Below are 14,787 nucleotides of genomic sequence, written 5' to 3'. Positions count from 1 at the left end.
AAATAACCCTAAAAATTATGGTGGAAAATATGAATATTTACCAAGACGCTGCAGCTGAGGAAGGTGAGGCAGGTGACGGATGAGAACGGGCAGTTGCTGTAGTGTGAGGTCCAGGGTGAGGCTCTCGAGGGTGTGAGGCAGGAGGGGTATGGCTGCCTCAGACAAGCCACCATCAAACTCCTCTAAGATACACTTACTGCCAGGGACTGTCAGCCTCTCCAAACATTGTCCTGTTATAACACTTCTCTCTTTGCTGTATAAACTATAGTGAAGATCTAAGGATATGGTTACCTTCATTGTTGCCAGCACTGACAGTGCAGACAGGCGCTGCTTTAGTTGGGGTGTATCGTATATGATTAGGTAAATGTTCTTAGGTGTCACCTTCTTAAGAACAAGCGGCAGGACAACCCACGAGTCAACACTCTCTATTCTCCACTCTTGTTCTGTACGCAGCTTCTCACACACGGCTTGGATGACGTGCTCACTCCCGCGGGACTCTGCTACATGCTTCAACAGCTCGTCAGTCGAATTTGTAATCATCTTGCACAGGTCAATTATGTGAGTAATGAACCTGTGCTCTACTCCCCGGGCACACAGCACCCCGGTAGTGCTGACTAAAATGTTCTGCCATCTGGGGCGCTCACTAAACTCTTGTTGCACGGCGCTAATATCAAACTTTGACCCTCTCAGGTGATCTCTCAAGGAGCGTTTTTCCTTACGTACAACATCCACCAAGAGGTCAATGATTATAGACCTTTCCCCTGACACACGGTGTGATGCTGGATCACCTCGGTCTTGCTCAGCCCTCAACAAGAGATCGACCAGCCCCCTGCTGGCACAATACTCCTGGTACCTGGCGTGAAAATAGCCAATCACCCACACCACAACATCCACCAAGAGGTCAATGATTATAGAGCTTTCCCCTGACACACGGTGTGATGCTGGATCACCTCGGTCTTGCTCAGCCCTCAACAAGAGATCGACCAGCCCCCTGCTGGCACAATACTCCTGGTACCTGGCGTGAAAATAGCCAAACACCCACACCACATTTAGGCCCCGACGGTAGCTGGTTCTTGTGAAATAGTTGGACAAGACCTCCTCCTGCGGCAGTCCCAGAGTGTTACACTTCTCCCTAATCTGCGCTTCCGTCTCCGGCCAAAGGTCGTACTCCTGCCTCTGGATCCCTCTTAAACTAATCTCTTCAAAGAACAACAGAAACTGGTCACATTTTCCTTTGGGGTCCACCACATGTTTGTCTGTGAGTCTGGACACCAGTTTACTGGTTATGAAGTCATGAATCTTCTCGTAGACTTGAGTGTTTGTGGTGAGGTTGTTAAATTCTTCTGGAGCCTCGACACACAGCAGCGCCAACAAGGTCAAGGTGAGTGGAGTGTTGAGGTACTCACCCAGGAACTGACTCATCTGCTCCAGCTGCTGGGTAAACCTCCCTGTGATGACACTCCGTTGGCTCTCTTCCTCCACCAGCACCTTGATGGTTCTCTCGGCGAACTCCACGCGACGTTCTGGAGTGATGCCCAAGACGAGGATGTTGCAGCGAGGTCTGGTGTGTGGGACGAGCTGTGACAGTTGCTGGTCCCACACCGGCCGTGTGGTTATCACCAACCTCACATCCTTGCCAGGCAGGTGCAACAGCTCCTCCACCAGCCTTCCTGAATGGTCGTTGACCTCGTCGTAGCCGTCAATCAGGACTAATATATTTAAGCTCAAGATTATCTCCTTAAACAGCTGGAAGTTGGCACCAGAATCACGAAGTGTTTGAGGCAGTAACTGGCGGAGTAGATCTTCGAAGGTATTAAGATGTGTGTCCCTGCACTGTACATAGAAAACGAGGTCCACAGTGCCCAGGTGACGTATGGCAGCAGGGTCCTCTACCCACTTCTCGAGGATGAGCTTGAGTAAAGTTGTTTTGCCCATACCACCTTCCCCCGTCAGGAGGACACACTGAGCGACTCTTCCGTCCTCTCGTCTCATACTCAAGATGTGTTCATAATCTATATCCTGACCCTTGGCCGCGTGGGAGGGTCTTGTGCTATCCTGACCCTTGGCCGCATGGGAGGGTCTTGCCCCTATGACGGGATCTTCAAGGAGTCGCAGTCGTGTAAAAGCAAGACTTGGGTTGTAGTTAATGTTGAGGAGGAGCCAGGGTGCGGGAACAATCTGGTACAGCAGTTTATACCCGTCACTTAGCTCCTGCTTGCTCTTCTGCTTAACTTCTTCTCTGATATCTGTGACCTTTGCTAGCAGATCACCAATATACTTGGTGACATCTCTGGTCACGTGGTCCACATCCTGGCTGTTTGTCCTACACCGGACGCCGGCCTCAGCCAGCATCTTAGCCAATAAGTCACTGAGCTCCGTCAGTGTTGACGTAAGATCTTGCTCTGACATTCCCACATTATCATGGGCCAACGTGTTTCGGTGTTGCTTCAGGCTGTAAATGAGGTGTTCAAGGGATGGTCCCTGAGGCCCTGGAGTGGTCCACGTGGGGTCATTCATCTCAGCCAGACCACACACACGTTGCAGGAGTTTATACAACAGGGTGATGTCAAAAGTTGCCGCGTCAGTGGAAGCTTCGAGTTTATCCCTCTGTTGAGCATCGAAGACACGCCTGTACTGAGCATTGGTGTACCCCAAGTTCTGAGTGAGGTAAGTCACTACTGGGAAGGTGCTCCGGTACGACCACATAAACACACTTGCTAGCGCGTCTCGTCCTGCCTTAGTCACAGCCAGTCCATACCGCAGTCTGTTCACATCTTCCGGTTGGATAACAGGACTGGAGGCCGCCATATTGGGCCGTATGATTCTCACCTCACACAACTGTTGTCAAGTTTCACACAAGCAGTAAATGTCCCACGCTGGTTTTGTTATTATATAATGTTTAAAAACATAACATTGTTTCCCACTGTCGGAGACGGGCAGCTTGTTAGGCTTGTGTAGGCCTTCCTAAGCCAACGACAGACCTTCCTCAGGATGCATCCCTCAACAGTTGACTAACTTCCAGGTTAATATTTACTGCTAGGTGAACAGAGGTATCAGGAGGCTGAGCATCTCACACTGCCAGTGAATCAAATTCGGATCTAATCGGTGATAATCCGACTGCATTAACGACAATACAGTCACTTAATTGACCAAAAATATAAGTGATTCTCAAATAAACTAAATTTTGCAAAATGTGTTCACATGTTAATGCAATATTCGGTTCCAGCTTTATTTGTTATTTTCAATTTGTTCTTTAACTAGTTAATTTCTTCTGTCTTTATACTCTTCAGAATTCTGTCATCTGGAAGAACAATTTAACGTTATTAAAACAAGATGTTAGGGTTAAACATTGGGCCAGAAATACATTTTTGAGATCACTAAAACAAATAAAGTTCCAAAATCTGCCTCCTGCATTTTGTTATATTTTATAATTTAAAACTTGTCAATATTTTGACCTAACTCCTGTGATCATTGTGGTGTTGGCTTCTGGTTTAGGTAGAGTAATGGTGCTCATTTTCTCACACAGAAATATACGGTGTAGCATTTAGTAATGTTATTCTCTGCCTTTATCTTGCTCTTGTAAGGACCTATTTAGATTATGCAGTTCAGTTTGGTCAACATACAATATACTGGACATAATTTGACTTGAACCCATAAAGAGAAGAATGACAAAGTTGATCTCAGGAATTAGAAATCTCCCTTATTAAGAGAGATTAAGGAAGCTATGTTTACACATTCTTCGGAAAGTATAGTTGATATTATTGATGTTGTCAAAAGGATGAAAAGTTATATCGAAGGTAGCAATAATAAGTTGTTAACTGCATCAACACAAAATAGAACAAGAAATGATAAATCTGTATCAATAAAAATAATGTCTGCTTCTCTGTCTATGCGAGCTAGAAGACCCTACTCAGGGAGCTAGCCTCACCTAATTTCTAACAGTAATTCCTGCTGGGTATGTGCCCAACAGGGAATGGCATATATGTAGGGAGTACAACTTTAAAGAGTACCAAAGCTACCCCCTACCACGAACTTTGCTATATCATATTAATTAGGCTTTGAATTATTTATTTATTTTCTTGCAAGGGTTCCCAGCTGAGCTTCTGTGTAGATCGCCCTCTCCCCCTCCGCTCTCTTGTGGACAATATTCACAGTATAATGTTAACAACTTACATGGAGTTTACTACAAGTAAACTTCCGTCCCCTGAGAGTCTCTTATAGGAGCAATGATGGCGGGCCGCGTAGAGGCTCATCATATAAAATGGCCGCCTAGAGGCACATAAAATGGCCGCCTAGAGGCACATAAAATGGCCGCCTAGAGGCACATAAAATGGCCGCCTAGAGGCACATAAAATGGCCGCCTAGAGGCACATCAAATGGCCGCCTAGAGGCACATAAAATGGCCGCCTAGAGACACATAAAATGGCCGCCTAGAGGCACATAAAGGGGCCGCCTAGAGGCAGATAAACGGGCCGCCTAGAGGTACATAATGGGTCGCCTGGAGGTACATAAAGGGGCCGCCTAGAGGTGCATAAAGGGCCGCCTAGAGGTACATAAAGGGGCCGCCTAGAGGTACATAAAGGGGCCGCCTAGAAGCACATAAAGGGCCGCCTAGAGCTGCATAAAATGACCGCCTAGAGGCCCAAAAAAGGGCCGCCAAGAGGCCCAAAAAAGCCCCCTAAAGGCAAATAAAATGGCCGCCTAGAGGCACATAAAATGTCCGCCTAGAGGCTCTTAAAAATGCTCCATAAAAGCCCATAAACGGGACGCCTAGAGGCACATAAAGGGCCGACTAGAGGCATATAAAATGGCTGCCTAGAGGCACAAAAAATTGCCGACTTTAGGCCCATAAAAAGGCCGCCATGTAGGACATAAAATGGCCCTCTAGAGGGCCGCCTAGAGGCACATAAAGGGGCCGCCTAGAGGCACATAAAGGGGCCGCCTAGAGGCACATAAAGGGGCCGCCTAGAGGTGCATAAAGGGGCCGCCTAGAGGTGCATAAAGGGCCACCTACAGGCACATAAAGGGCCGCCTACAGGCACATAAAGGGGCCGCCTAGAGACACATATAGGGGCCGCCTAGAGGTACATAAAGGGGCCGCCTAGAGGTATATAAAGGGCCGCCTAGAGGCACATAAAGTGCCGCCTAGAGGTACATAAAGGGCCGCCTAGAGGCACATAAAGGGCCGCCTAGAGGCATATAAAGAGCCGCCTAGAGGTACATAAAGGGCCGCCTAGAGGCACATAAAGGGCCGCCTAGAGGTGCATAAAGGGCCGCCTAGAGGCACATAAAGGGCCGCCTAGAGGTATATAACGTGCCGCCTAGAGGCACATAAAGGGGCCGCCTAGTGGCACATAAAGGGCCGCCTAGAGGTACATAAAGGGCTGTCTAGAGGTACATAAAGGTCCGCCTAGAGGTGCATAAAGGGCTGTCTAGAGGTACATAAAGGTCCGCCTAGAGGTGCATAAAGGGGCCGCCTAGAGGTGCATAAAGGGCCGCCTAGAGGCACATAAAGGGCCGCCTAGAGGTACATAAAGGGGCCGCCTAGAGGCACATAAAGGGCCGCCTAGAGGTACATAAAGAGCCGCCTAGAGGTACATAAAGGGGCCGCCTATAGGTACATAAAGGGGCCACCTAGAGGTGCATAAAGGGCTGTCTAGAGGTACATAAAGGTCCGCCTAGAGGTGCATAAAGGGCCGCCTAGAGGCACATAAAGGGGCGCCTAGAGGCACATAAAGGGCCGCCTAGAGGTGCATAAAGGGGCCGCCTGGAGGTACATAAAGGTCCGCCTAGAGGTACATAAAGAGCCGCTTAGAGGTACATAAAGGTCCGCCTAGAGGTGCATAAAGGTCCGCCTAGAGGTACATAAAGGGGCCGCCTAGAGGCACATAAAGAGGCTGTCTAGAGGCACATAAAGGGGCCGCCTAGAGGTGCATAAAGGGGCCGCCTAGAGGTACATAAAGGGGCCGCCTAGAGGCACATAAAGGGGCCGCCTAGAGGCACATAAGTGCCGCCTAGAGGTACATAAAGGGCCGCCTAGGGGTACATAAAGGGCCGCCTAGAGGTACATAAAGGGCCGCCTAGAGGTACATAAAGGGCCGCCTAGAGGTACATAAAGGGCCGCCTAGAGGTGCATAAAGGGCCGCTTAGAGGTACATAAAGGGGCAGCCTAGAGGTGTATAAAGGGCCGCCTAGAGGTACATAAAGGGGCCGTGCCTAGAGGTGTATAAAGGGCCGCCTAGAGGTACATAAAGGGCCGCCTAGGGGTACATAAAGGGCCGCCTGGAGGTACATAAAGGGCCGCCTAGAGGTACATAAAGCGCCGCCTAGAGGTACATAAAGGGCCGCCTAGAGGTACATAAAGGGCCGCCTGGAGGTACATAAAGGGCCGCCTAGAGGTACATAAAGGGCCGCCTAGAGGTACATAAAGGGCCGCCTAGGGGTACATAAAGGTCCGCCTGGAGGTACATAAAGGGCCGCCTAGAGGTACATAAAGGGCCGCCTGGAGGTACATAAAGGGCCGCCTTGAGGTACATAAAGGGCCGCCTAGGGGTACATAAAGGGCCGCCTGGAGGTACATAAAGCGCCGCCTAGAGGTACATAAAGGGGCTGCCTAGAGGTACATAAAGGGGCCGCCTAGAGGTGCATAAAGGGCCGCCTAGAGGTACATAAAGGGCCGCCTAGAGGCACATAAAGTGCCGCCTAGAGGTACATAAAGGGCCGCCTAGAGGTACATAAAGGGGCTGCCTAGAGGTACATAAAGGGCCGCCTAGAGGTACATAAAGGGGCTGCCTAGAGGCACATAAAGGGCTGCCTAGAGGCACATAAAGGGCCGCCTAGAGGCACATAAAGGGCCGCCTAGAGGCACATAAAGGGCCGCCTACAGGCACATAAAGGAGCCGCCTAGAGGCACATAAAGGGCCGCCTAGAGGCACATAAAGGGCCGCCTAAAGGCACATAAAGGGCCGCCTAGAGGTACATAAAGGGGCCGCCTAGAGGCACATAAAGCGCCGCCTAGAGGTACATAAAGGGCCGCCTAGAGGCACATAAAATGCCGCCTAGAGGTACATAAAGGGCCGCCTAGGGGTACATAAAGGGCCGCCTAGAGGTACATAAAGGGCCGCCTAGAGGTACATAAAGCGCCGCCTAGAGGTGCATAAAGGGCCGCCTAGAGGTACATAAAGGGGCCGCCTAGAGGTGTATAAAGGGCCGCCTAGAGGCACATAAAGTTCCGCCTAGAGGTACATAAAGGGCCGCCTAGGGGTACATAAAGGGCCGCCGAGAGGTGCATAAAGGGCCGCCGAGAGGTGCATAAAGGGCCACCTAGAGGTACATAAAGTGGCCGCTTAGAAGCACATAAAGAGGCAGCCTAAACGCACATAAATGGCTGCCTAGAGGTACATAAAGGGTCCGCCTAGAGGCACATACAGGGCCGCTTAGAGGCACATAAAGGGTCCGCCTAGAAGCACATAAAAGGCCGCCTAGAGACTCATAGAGGGCCGTCTAGAGGTACATAAAGGGCCGCCTAGAGGTACATAAAGAGCCGCCTTGAGGTATATGAAGGGCCGCCTATAGGCACATAAGGGGCCGCCTTGAGGTACATAAAGGGGGCCTTTTACACCATATTTAGAGCCCTAAAGAGGTGGTAATTCTGGGGTTTTAACCCCCACATATTCCCCCCTCTCCAGGCAGCTAGAGACAGTGACGGATCACTCACCTCTTCCATCAAGCCCTGTTATATGGGAGAACACGTTGTTCATGCTTAATGTACTGGCATGATTTAAACCAAAGTTTTGAAGTATAAAACTTTAGATACACACCCACCAGGAGACTTGAACCCTGGCCTAGAAGCACATTATGGGTCGTCTAGAGGCACATGAAGGGCCACCTAGAGGTACATAAAGGGCCGTCTAGAGGCACATAAAGAGGGCGCCTAGAGGCACATAAAGGGGCCGCCTAGAGGTACATAAAGGGCCGCCTGAGGCACATAAAGGGTGGAAAATCGGCACATAAAGGGCCGCTTAGAGGTGCATAAAGGGCCAACTTGAGGTACACAAAGGGCCGCCTAGAGGCACATAAAGGGCCGCTTAGAGGTGCATAAAGGTGCTGCCTAGAGGTATATAAAGGGCCGCCTAGAGGTGCATAAAGGGATGCCTAGACGTTTCCTTACCTTGAGGTGCTTCCGGGGCTTAGCGTCCCCGCGGCCAGGTCGTCGACCTGGCCTCCTGGAGGCCGGACTTAGAGGTACATAAAAGGCCGTCTAGAGATACATAAAGTGGCCGCTTTGAGGTACAAAAAGGGCCGCCTAGAGGCACATTAAGGGCAAGCCTAGAGGTACATATAGGAGCAGCCTAGAGGCACATAAAGGGCCGCCTAAAGGTACATGAAAGGCCGCCTAAAGACACATAAAGAGGCCGCCTAGAGGCACATCAAGGACCACCTGAGGCACATAAAGGGCCGCCTAAAGGTACATAAAAGGCCGCCTAAAGACACATAAAGAGGCCGCCTAGAGGCACATAAAAGGCCACTTGAGGTGCATAAAGAGCCGCCTAGAGGTACATGAAGGGCCGCCTAGAGGTACATAACGGGCCGCCTAAAGGTGCATAAATGGCCGCCTAGAGGTACATAAAGGGCCGCCTAGAGGCACTTGAAGGGCCGCCTAGAGGCACATAAAGGGCCGCCTAGAGGTACATAAAGGGCCGCCTAGAGGTACATAGAGGGCCGCCTACAGGTGCATAAAGGGACGCCTAGAGGTACATAAATGGCCGCCTAGAGGCACATAAAGGGGCCGCTTTGAGGCAAATAAAGGGCCGCCTAAAGGCACATAAAGGGCCGCCTAGAGGTACAAAAAGGGCCGCCTAGAGGAACATAAAAGGCCGCCTAGAGGCACATAAAGGGGCCGCTTTGAGGCAAATAAAGGGGCCGCCTAGAGGTGCATAAAGGGACACCTAGAGGTACATAAAGGGCCGTCTAGAGGCACATAAAGGGCCGCCTAGAGGCACATAAAGGGGCCGCTTAAAGGTACATAAAGGGCCGCCTAGAGGTACATAAAAGGGCCGCCTAGAGGTACATAAAAGGGCCGCCTAGAGGGACATAAAGGGGCCGCTTAAAGGTACATAAAGGGCCGCCTAGAGGTACATAAAAAGGCCGCCTAGAGGTACATAAAGGGCCGCCTAGAGGTACATAAAGGGCCGCCTAGAGGTACATAAAGGGCCGCCTAGAGATACATAAAAAGCTGCCTAGAGGTACATAAAGGGCCGCCTAGAGATACATAAAGGGCCACCTGGAGGTATATAAAGGGCCGCCTAGAGTTACATAAAGGGCCGCCTAGAGGTACATAAAGGGACGGCTAGAGGTACATAAAGGGCCACCTGGAAGTAATTAAAGGGGCGCCTAGAGGTACATAAAGGGCCGCCTAGAGGCACATAAAGGGCCGCCTAGAGGTACATAAAGGGCCGCCTAGAGTTACATAAAGGGCCGCCTAGAGGTACATAAAGGGCCGCCTAGAGGTACATAAAGGGCCGGCTAGAGGTACATAAAGGGCCACCTGGAAGTAATTAAAGGGGCGCCTAGAGGTACATAAAGGGCCGCCTAGAGGCACATAAAGGGCCGCCTAGAGGTACATAAAGGGCCGGCTAGAGGTACATAAAGGGCCGCCTGGAAGTAATTAAAGGGGCGCCTAGAGGTACATAAAGGGGTCGCCTGGATGTGCATAAAGGGGCCGCCTAGAGGTACATAAAGGGCCGCCTAGAGGTGCATAAAGGGCCGCCTAGAGGTACATAAAGGGCCACCTAGAGGTATATAAAGGGCCGCCTAGAGGTATATAAAGGGACCGCCTAGAGGTGCATAAAGGGGCCGCCTAGAGGTGCATAAAGGGCCGCCTAGAGGTATATAAAGGGCCACCTAGAGGTATATAAAGGGCCGCCTAGAGGTATATAAAGGGACCGCCTAGAGGTGCATAAAGGGGCCGCCTAGAGGAACATAAATGGCCGCCTAGAGGTACATAAAGGGCTACCTAGAGGTATATAAAGGGCCGCCTAGAGGTATATAGAGGGACCGCCTAGAGGTGCATAAAGGGGCCGCCTAGAGGCACATAAAGGGTCGAATAGAGGCACATAAAGGGCCGCCTAGAGGCACATAAAGGAGCCGCCTAGAGGCACATAAAGGGTCGAATAGAGGCACATAAAGGGCCGCCTAGAGGCACATAAAGGGGACGCCTAGAGGCACATAAAGGGCCGCCTAGAAGCACATAAAAGGCCGCCTAGAGGCACATAAAGGGCCACCTAGAGGCACATAAAGGGCCGCCTAGAGGTATATAAAGGGGCCGCCTAGAGGTATATGAAGGGGCCGCCTAGAGGCACATAAAGGGGCCGCCTAGAGGCACATAAAGGGCCGCCTAGAGGTGCATAAAGGGCCGCCTAGAGGTACATAAAGGGCCGCCTAGAGGCACATAAAGAGACCGTCTGGAGGTATATAAAGGGCCGCCTAGAGGCACATAAAGGGGCCGCCTAGAAGCACATAAAGGGCCACCTAGAGGTGCATAAAGAGGCCGCCTAGAGGTATATAAAGGGCCGCCTAGAGGCACATAAAGGGGCCGCCTTGAGGCGTTTAAAGGGCCGCCTAGAGGTATATAAAGGGCCGCCTAGAGGAACATAAAGGGCCGCCTAGTGGTACTTAAAAGGCCACATAGAGGTACATAAAGGGCCGCCTAGAGGTATATAAAGGGGCCACCTAGAGGTATATAAAGGGGCCGCCTAGAGGTATATAAAGGCGCCGACTAGAGGCACATAAAGGGGCCGCCTTGAGGCGTTTAAAGGGCCGCCTTGAGGTACATAAGGGGCCGCCTAGAGGTATATAAAGGGGCCGCCTAGAAGTACATAAAGGGCCGCCTAGAGGTGCATAAAGGGGCCACCTAGAGGTACATAAAGGGCCGCCTAGAGGTGCATAAAGAGCCGCCTACAGGAAAATAAATGGCCGCCTAGAGGTGCATAAAGGGCCGCTTAGAGGTGCATAAAGGAGCCGCCTAGAGGTACATAAAGGGGCCGCTTAGAGGTACATAAAGGGGCCGCTTAGAGGTACATAAAGGGGCCGCCTAGAGGCACATAAAGGGGCCGCCTAGAGATGCATAAAGGGGCCGCTTAGAGGTACATAAAGGGGCCGCCTAGAGGCACATAAAGGGGCCGCCTAGAGGTACATAAAGGGCCGCCTAGAGGTGCATAAAGGGCCGCCTAGAGGTACATAAAGGGCCGCCTAGAGGCACATAAAGGGCCGCCTAGAAATATATAAAGGACCTCCTAGAGACACATAAAAGGCCGCCTAAAGTTGCATAAATGGCCGCCTATAGGCACATAAAGGAGCCGCCTAGAGGTACATATAGGGCCGCGGAGTACATAAAGGGCCGCCTAGAGGCAGATAAAGGGGCCGCCTGGAGGTACATAAAGGAGCCGCCTAGAGGCACATAAAGGGCCGCCTAGAGGTACATAAAGGGGCCGCCTAGAGGTACATAAAGGGCCGCCTAGAGGTGCATAAAGGGGCCGCCTAGAGGTACATAAAAGGCCGCCTAGAGGCTCACAAAGGAGCCGCCTAGAGGTACAAAAAGGGCCGCCTAGAGGTACATAAAGGGCCGCCTAGAGGCACATAAAGGGACCGCCTAGAGGTACATAAAGGAGCCGCCTAGAGGCACATAAAGGGGCCGCCTAGAGTTACATAAAGGGCCGCCTAGAGGCACACAAAGGAGCCGCCTAGAGGTACAAAAAGGGCCTCCTAGAGGTGCAGAAAGAGGCCGCCTAGAGGTACATAAAGTGCCGCCTAGAGGTACATAAAGGGCCGCCTAGAGGTATATAAAGGAGCCGCCTAGAGGTATATAAAGGCGCCGCCTAGAGGCACATAAAGGGCTGCCTAGAGGTATATAAAGGGGCCGCCTAGAGGCACATAAAGTGCCGCCTAGAGGCACATAAAGGGCCGCCTAGAGGCATATAAAGGGCCGCCTAGCGGTACATAAAGGGCCGCCTAGAGGCACATAAAGGGCCGCCTAGAGGTACATAAAGGGCCGCCTAGAGGTACATAAAGGGGCCGCATAGAGGTGCATAAAGGGCCGCCTAGAGGTACATAAAGGGCCGCCTAGAGGCACATAAAGGGCCGCCTAGAGGTACATAAAGGGCCGCCTAGAGGTACATAAAGGGCCGCCTAGAGGTACATAAAGGGCCGCCTAGAGGTGCATAAAGGGCCGCCTAGAGGTGCATAAAGGGCCGCCTAGAGGTACATAAAGGGCCGCCTAGAGGTACATAAAGGGCCGCCTAGAGGTACATAAAGGGCCGCCTAGAGGTGCATAAAGGGCCGCCTAGAGGTACATAAATGGGCCGCCTACAGATACATAGAGTGGCCGCCTAGAGGCGCATAAAAGGCCGCCTACAGGTACATAAAGGGCCGCCTACAGGTGCAAATAGGGCCGCCTACAGGTGCATAAAGGGGCCGCCTAAAGGCACATAAAGGGCCGCCTAGAGGCACATAAAGAGGCCGCCTTAAGGCACATAAAGGGCCGCCTAGAGGTACATAAAGGGTCCGCCTAAAGGTACTTAAAGGGGCCGCCTAGAGGTAAATAGAGCGCAGCCTAAAGGTACATAAAAGGCCGCCTAGAGGTACATAAAGTGCCGCTTAGAGGTACATAAAGAGATCGCCTAGATGTACATAAAATGCCGCTTAGAGGTACATAAAGAGATCGCCTAGAGGTACATAAAGGGCCGCCTAGAGGTACATAAAGGGCCGCCTAGAGGTACATAAAGGGCCGCCTAGAGGTACATAAAGGGCCGCCTAGAGGTACATAAAGGGCCGCCTAGAGGTACATAAAGTGCCGCTTAGAGGTACATAAAGAGACCGCCTAGAGTTACATAATGGGCCGCCTAGAGGTACATAAAGGGCCGCCTAGAGGTACATAATGGGCCGCCTAGAGTTATATAAAAAGGCCGCCTAGAGGTACATATATGGCCGCCTAGCGGTACATATTGGGCCACCTAGAGGTACGTAACCCTTACCCTGCTCAGGGGTCCTTGGGACATTTACACCCCTGTGCGCAAGAAAAAAAAATCAAAATTTTTTTTTCGTCTTCTAAACATGTTAATTTGTGTCCCCTGAGCACGGGGGAAACAATCGTAGGTGACATATTTTGGGCGCAATTGACCGAGGAAGTCTGGCAAAAAGTTGGCGTTGACAGAGCGGTCGTCAGACCTGGTCAGCGTCACCCCCGTTGACAGATGGGAGTTGCCACAAAGATATTATTACCTAATTGTTTCAATGTCTTCGATTGATTTTTTCTTAGTTTTTTTGCAGTAATATTATTCAATAGTGTGTATTGTAATATATTTATATAATAAAAGTGGTGAATAATCGCTATACTCAAAAGTATGATGTGCATATTAGTGATTCAATTATGCTTATAAAGCAATGAACAAATAGTTTTGCTGCTATTACACTCTATACACAGGTTATATATAAGTATCTGCATGTTTTGGTCACCATAACGAACCACTAAGTTAGTGCAGTCCCTATACACAGAAGGCGGCTGGCGGCTCCCTCACTCTTTCAAGGTCACACGCACTAAACTTTCTCCCCCAACAATACCTTTTGCAGTGTTATTACCCTATATACACATATTATATATAAATATCTACATGTTGTATGCACCGTAACTGTACACCTAAGCTTGTAGTGCGCCCAAAGAGCATAGTGGCCACCCTCTAAACAGCTAGACAAGTCATGCAGACGACGTTACCTCCGTCACCCATATGGCTCCTCCCAGCATAATCCTTTTGCTGTTATTACACTAATACACACATTATATATAAGTATCTACATTTGTGTTCACCATAGAGAACCACTGACCTGGTATGGTGAATGCAAACAATAACAGGTGGCCACACAGTAAACGATGCTGTCTCCCTCCGTCTCTCAGCATCACTCCTCCCACAGCGCTAATTATTACAACAATCCTGCTATTATCACAACCCTGGTTATTTATATCACAGTCATTGGTCATCTGTAATATTGTCATCGCTAAATAATAACAATTATATATTTATTTAAACATTTTTCGGCGATGCTGTGGTCACAAGCTGAACAGCAATGCTGTTCGCTCATGCTGCGTGCGCCGGCCTTGGTTGCTCCAACAGTACTGTGCCTCTCACACCTCAGAATATTGCCCACGATATTTTTTTAAAATGGCATCTGTTTACAAGAGCCCCGAGGAAGCTACTGTGAACCCCGTGTAGCCGCGGGCCATTTGAATCAGGCCTGGCACCCTATGGCGTATATATACGCCATGCGCACCATGGGACATGTTACTCAGGGTGTATATATACGCCATGCGCAGTTTAAAGGATAAAGAGCCGCCTAGAGGTATATAAAGAGACGCCTAGTGGTACATAATGGGGCCACCTACAGGTACATAAAAGACCGCCGAGAAGTACATAGAGGACAACCTAGAGGTACATAAAGGACCGCCAAGAGGTACATAAAGAGGCGCCTAGAGGTACATAATGGGTCTTCTGGAGTTACAAAAAGGGCCACCAAGAGGTACATAAAGGGCCGACTAGAGGCATATAAAGGGCCGCCTTGATGTGCATAATGGGTCGCCTGGAGGTACATAATGGGCCGCCTAGAGGTACGTAAGAGGCCGCTTAGAGGTACATAAAGGACCGCCTAGAGGCATATAAAGGGCCACCAAGAGGTACATAAAGGGCCGACTAGAGGCATATAAAGGGCCACCAAGAGGTACATAAAGGGGCGACTAGA

At 50.5% G+C, this 14,787-nt stretch overlaps 2 protein-coding genes across 2 annotated transcripts in view; both read right to left on the bottom strand.

Annotated features, from left to right (window-relative positions):
• The window catches only part of LOC123752831 (uncharacterized), a 192,864-nt gene extending 189,565 nt beyond the window's left edge, over positions 1 to 3,299 (bottom strand). Inside the window, exon 1 of the mRNA XM_069301649.1 lies at positions 42 to 3,299. Within this exon, the coding sequence (XP_069157750.1) occupies positions 42 to 2,808 (2,767 nt within the window). The 5' untranslated portion in view covers positions 2,809 to 3,299. The remainder of the gene's footprint in view (positions 1 to 41) is intronic.
• LOC138350617 (uncharacterized) overlaps positions 1 to 14,787 on the bottom strand; it is a 188,980-nt gene that overhangs the window by 15,077 nt on the left and 159,116 nt on the right. The gene's annotated exons all lie outside the window — the stretch shown is intronic.

This window comes from Procambarus clarkii, chromosome 46 (assembly GCF_040958095.1).
Source record: "Procambarus clarkii isolate CNS0578487 chromosome 46, FALCON_Pclarkii_2.0, whole genome shotgun sequence".
Lineage (NCBI taxonomy): Eukaryota > Metazoa > Arthropoda > Malacostraca > Decapoda > Cambaridae > Procambarus > Procambarus clarkii.
Note: the sequence above shows the minus strand (reverse complement) of the source record. Positions and strands in the feature narration are given on the sequence as shown.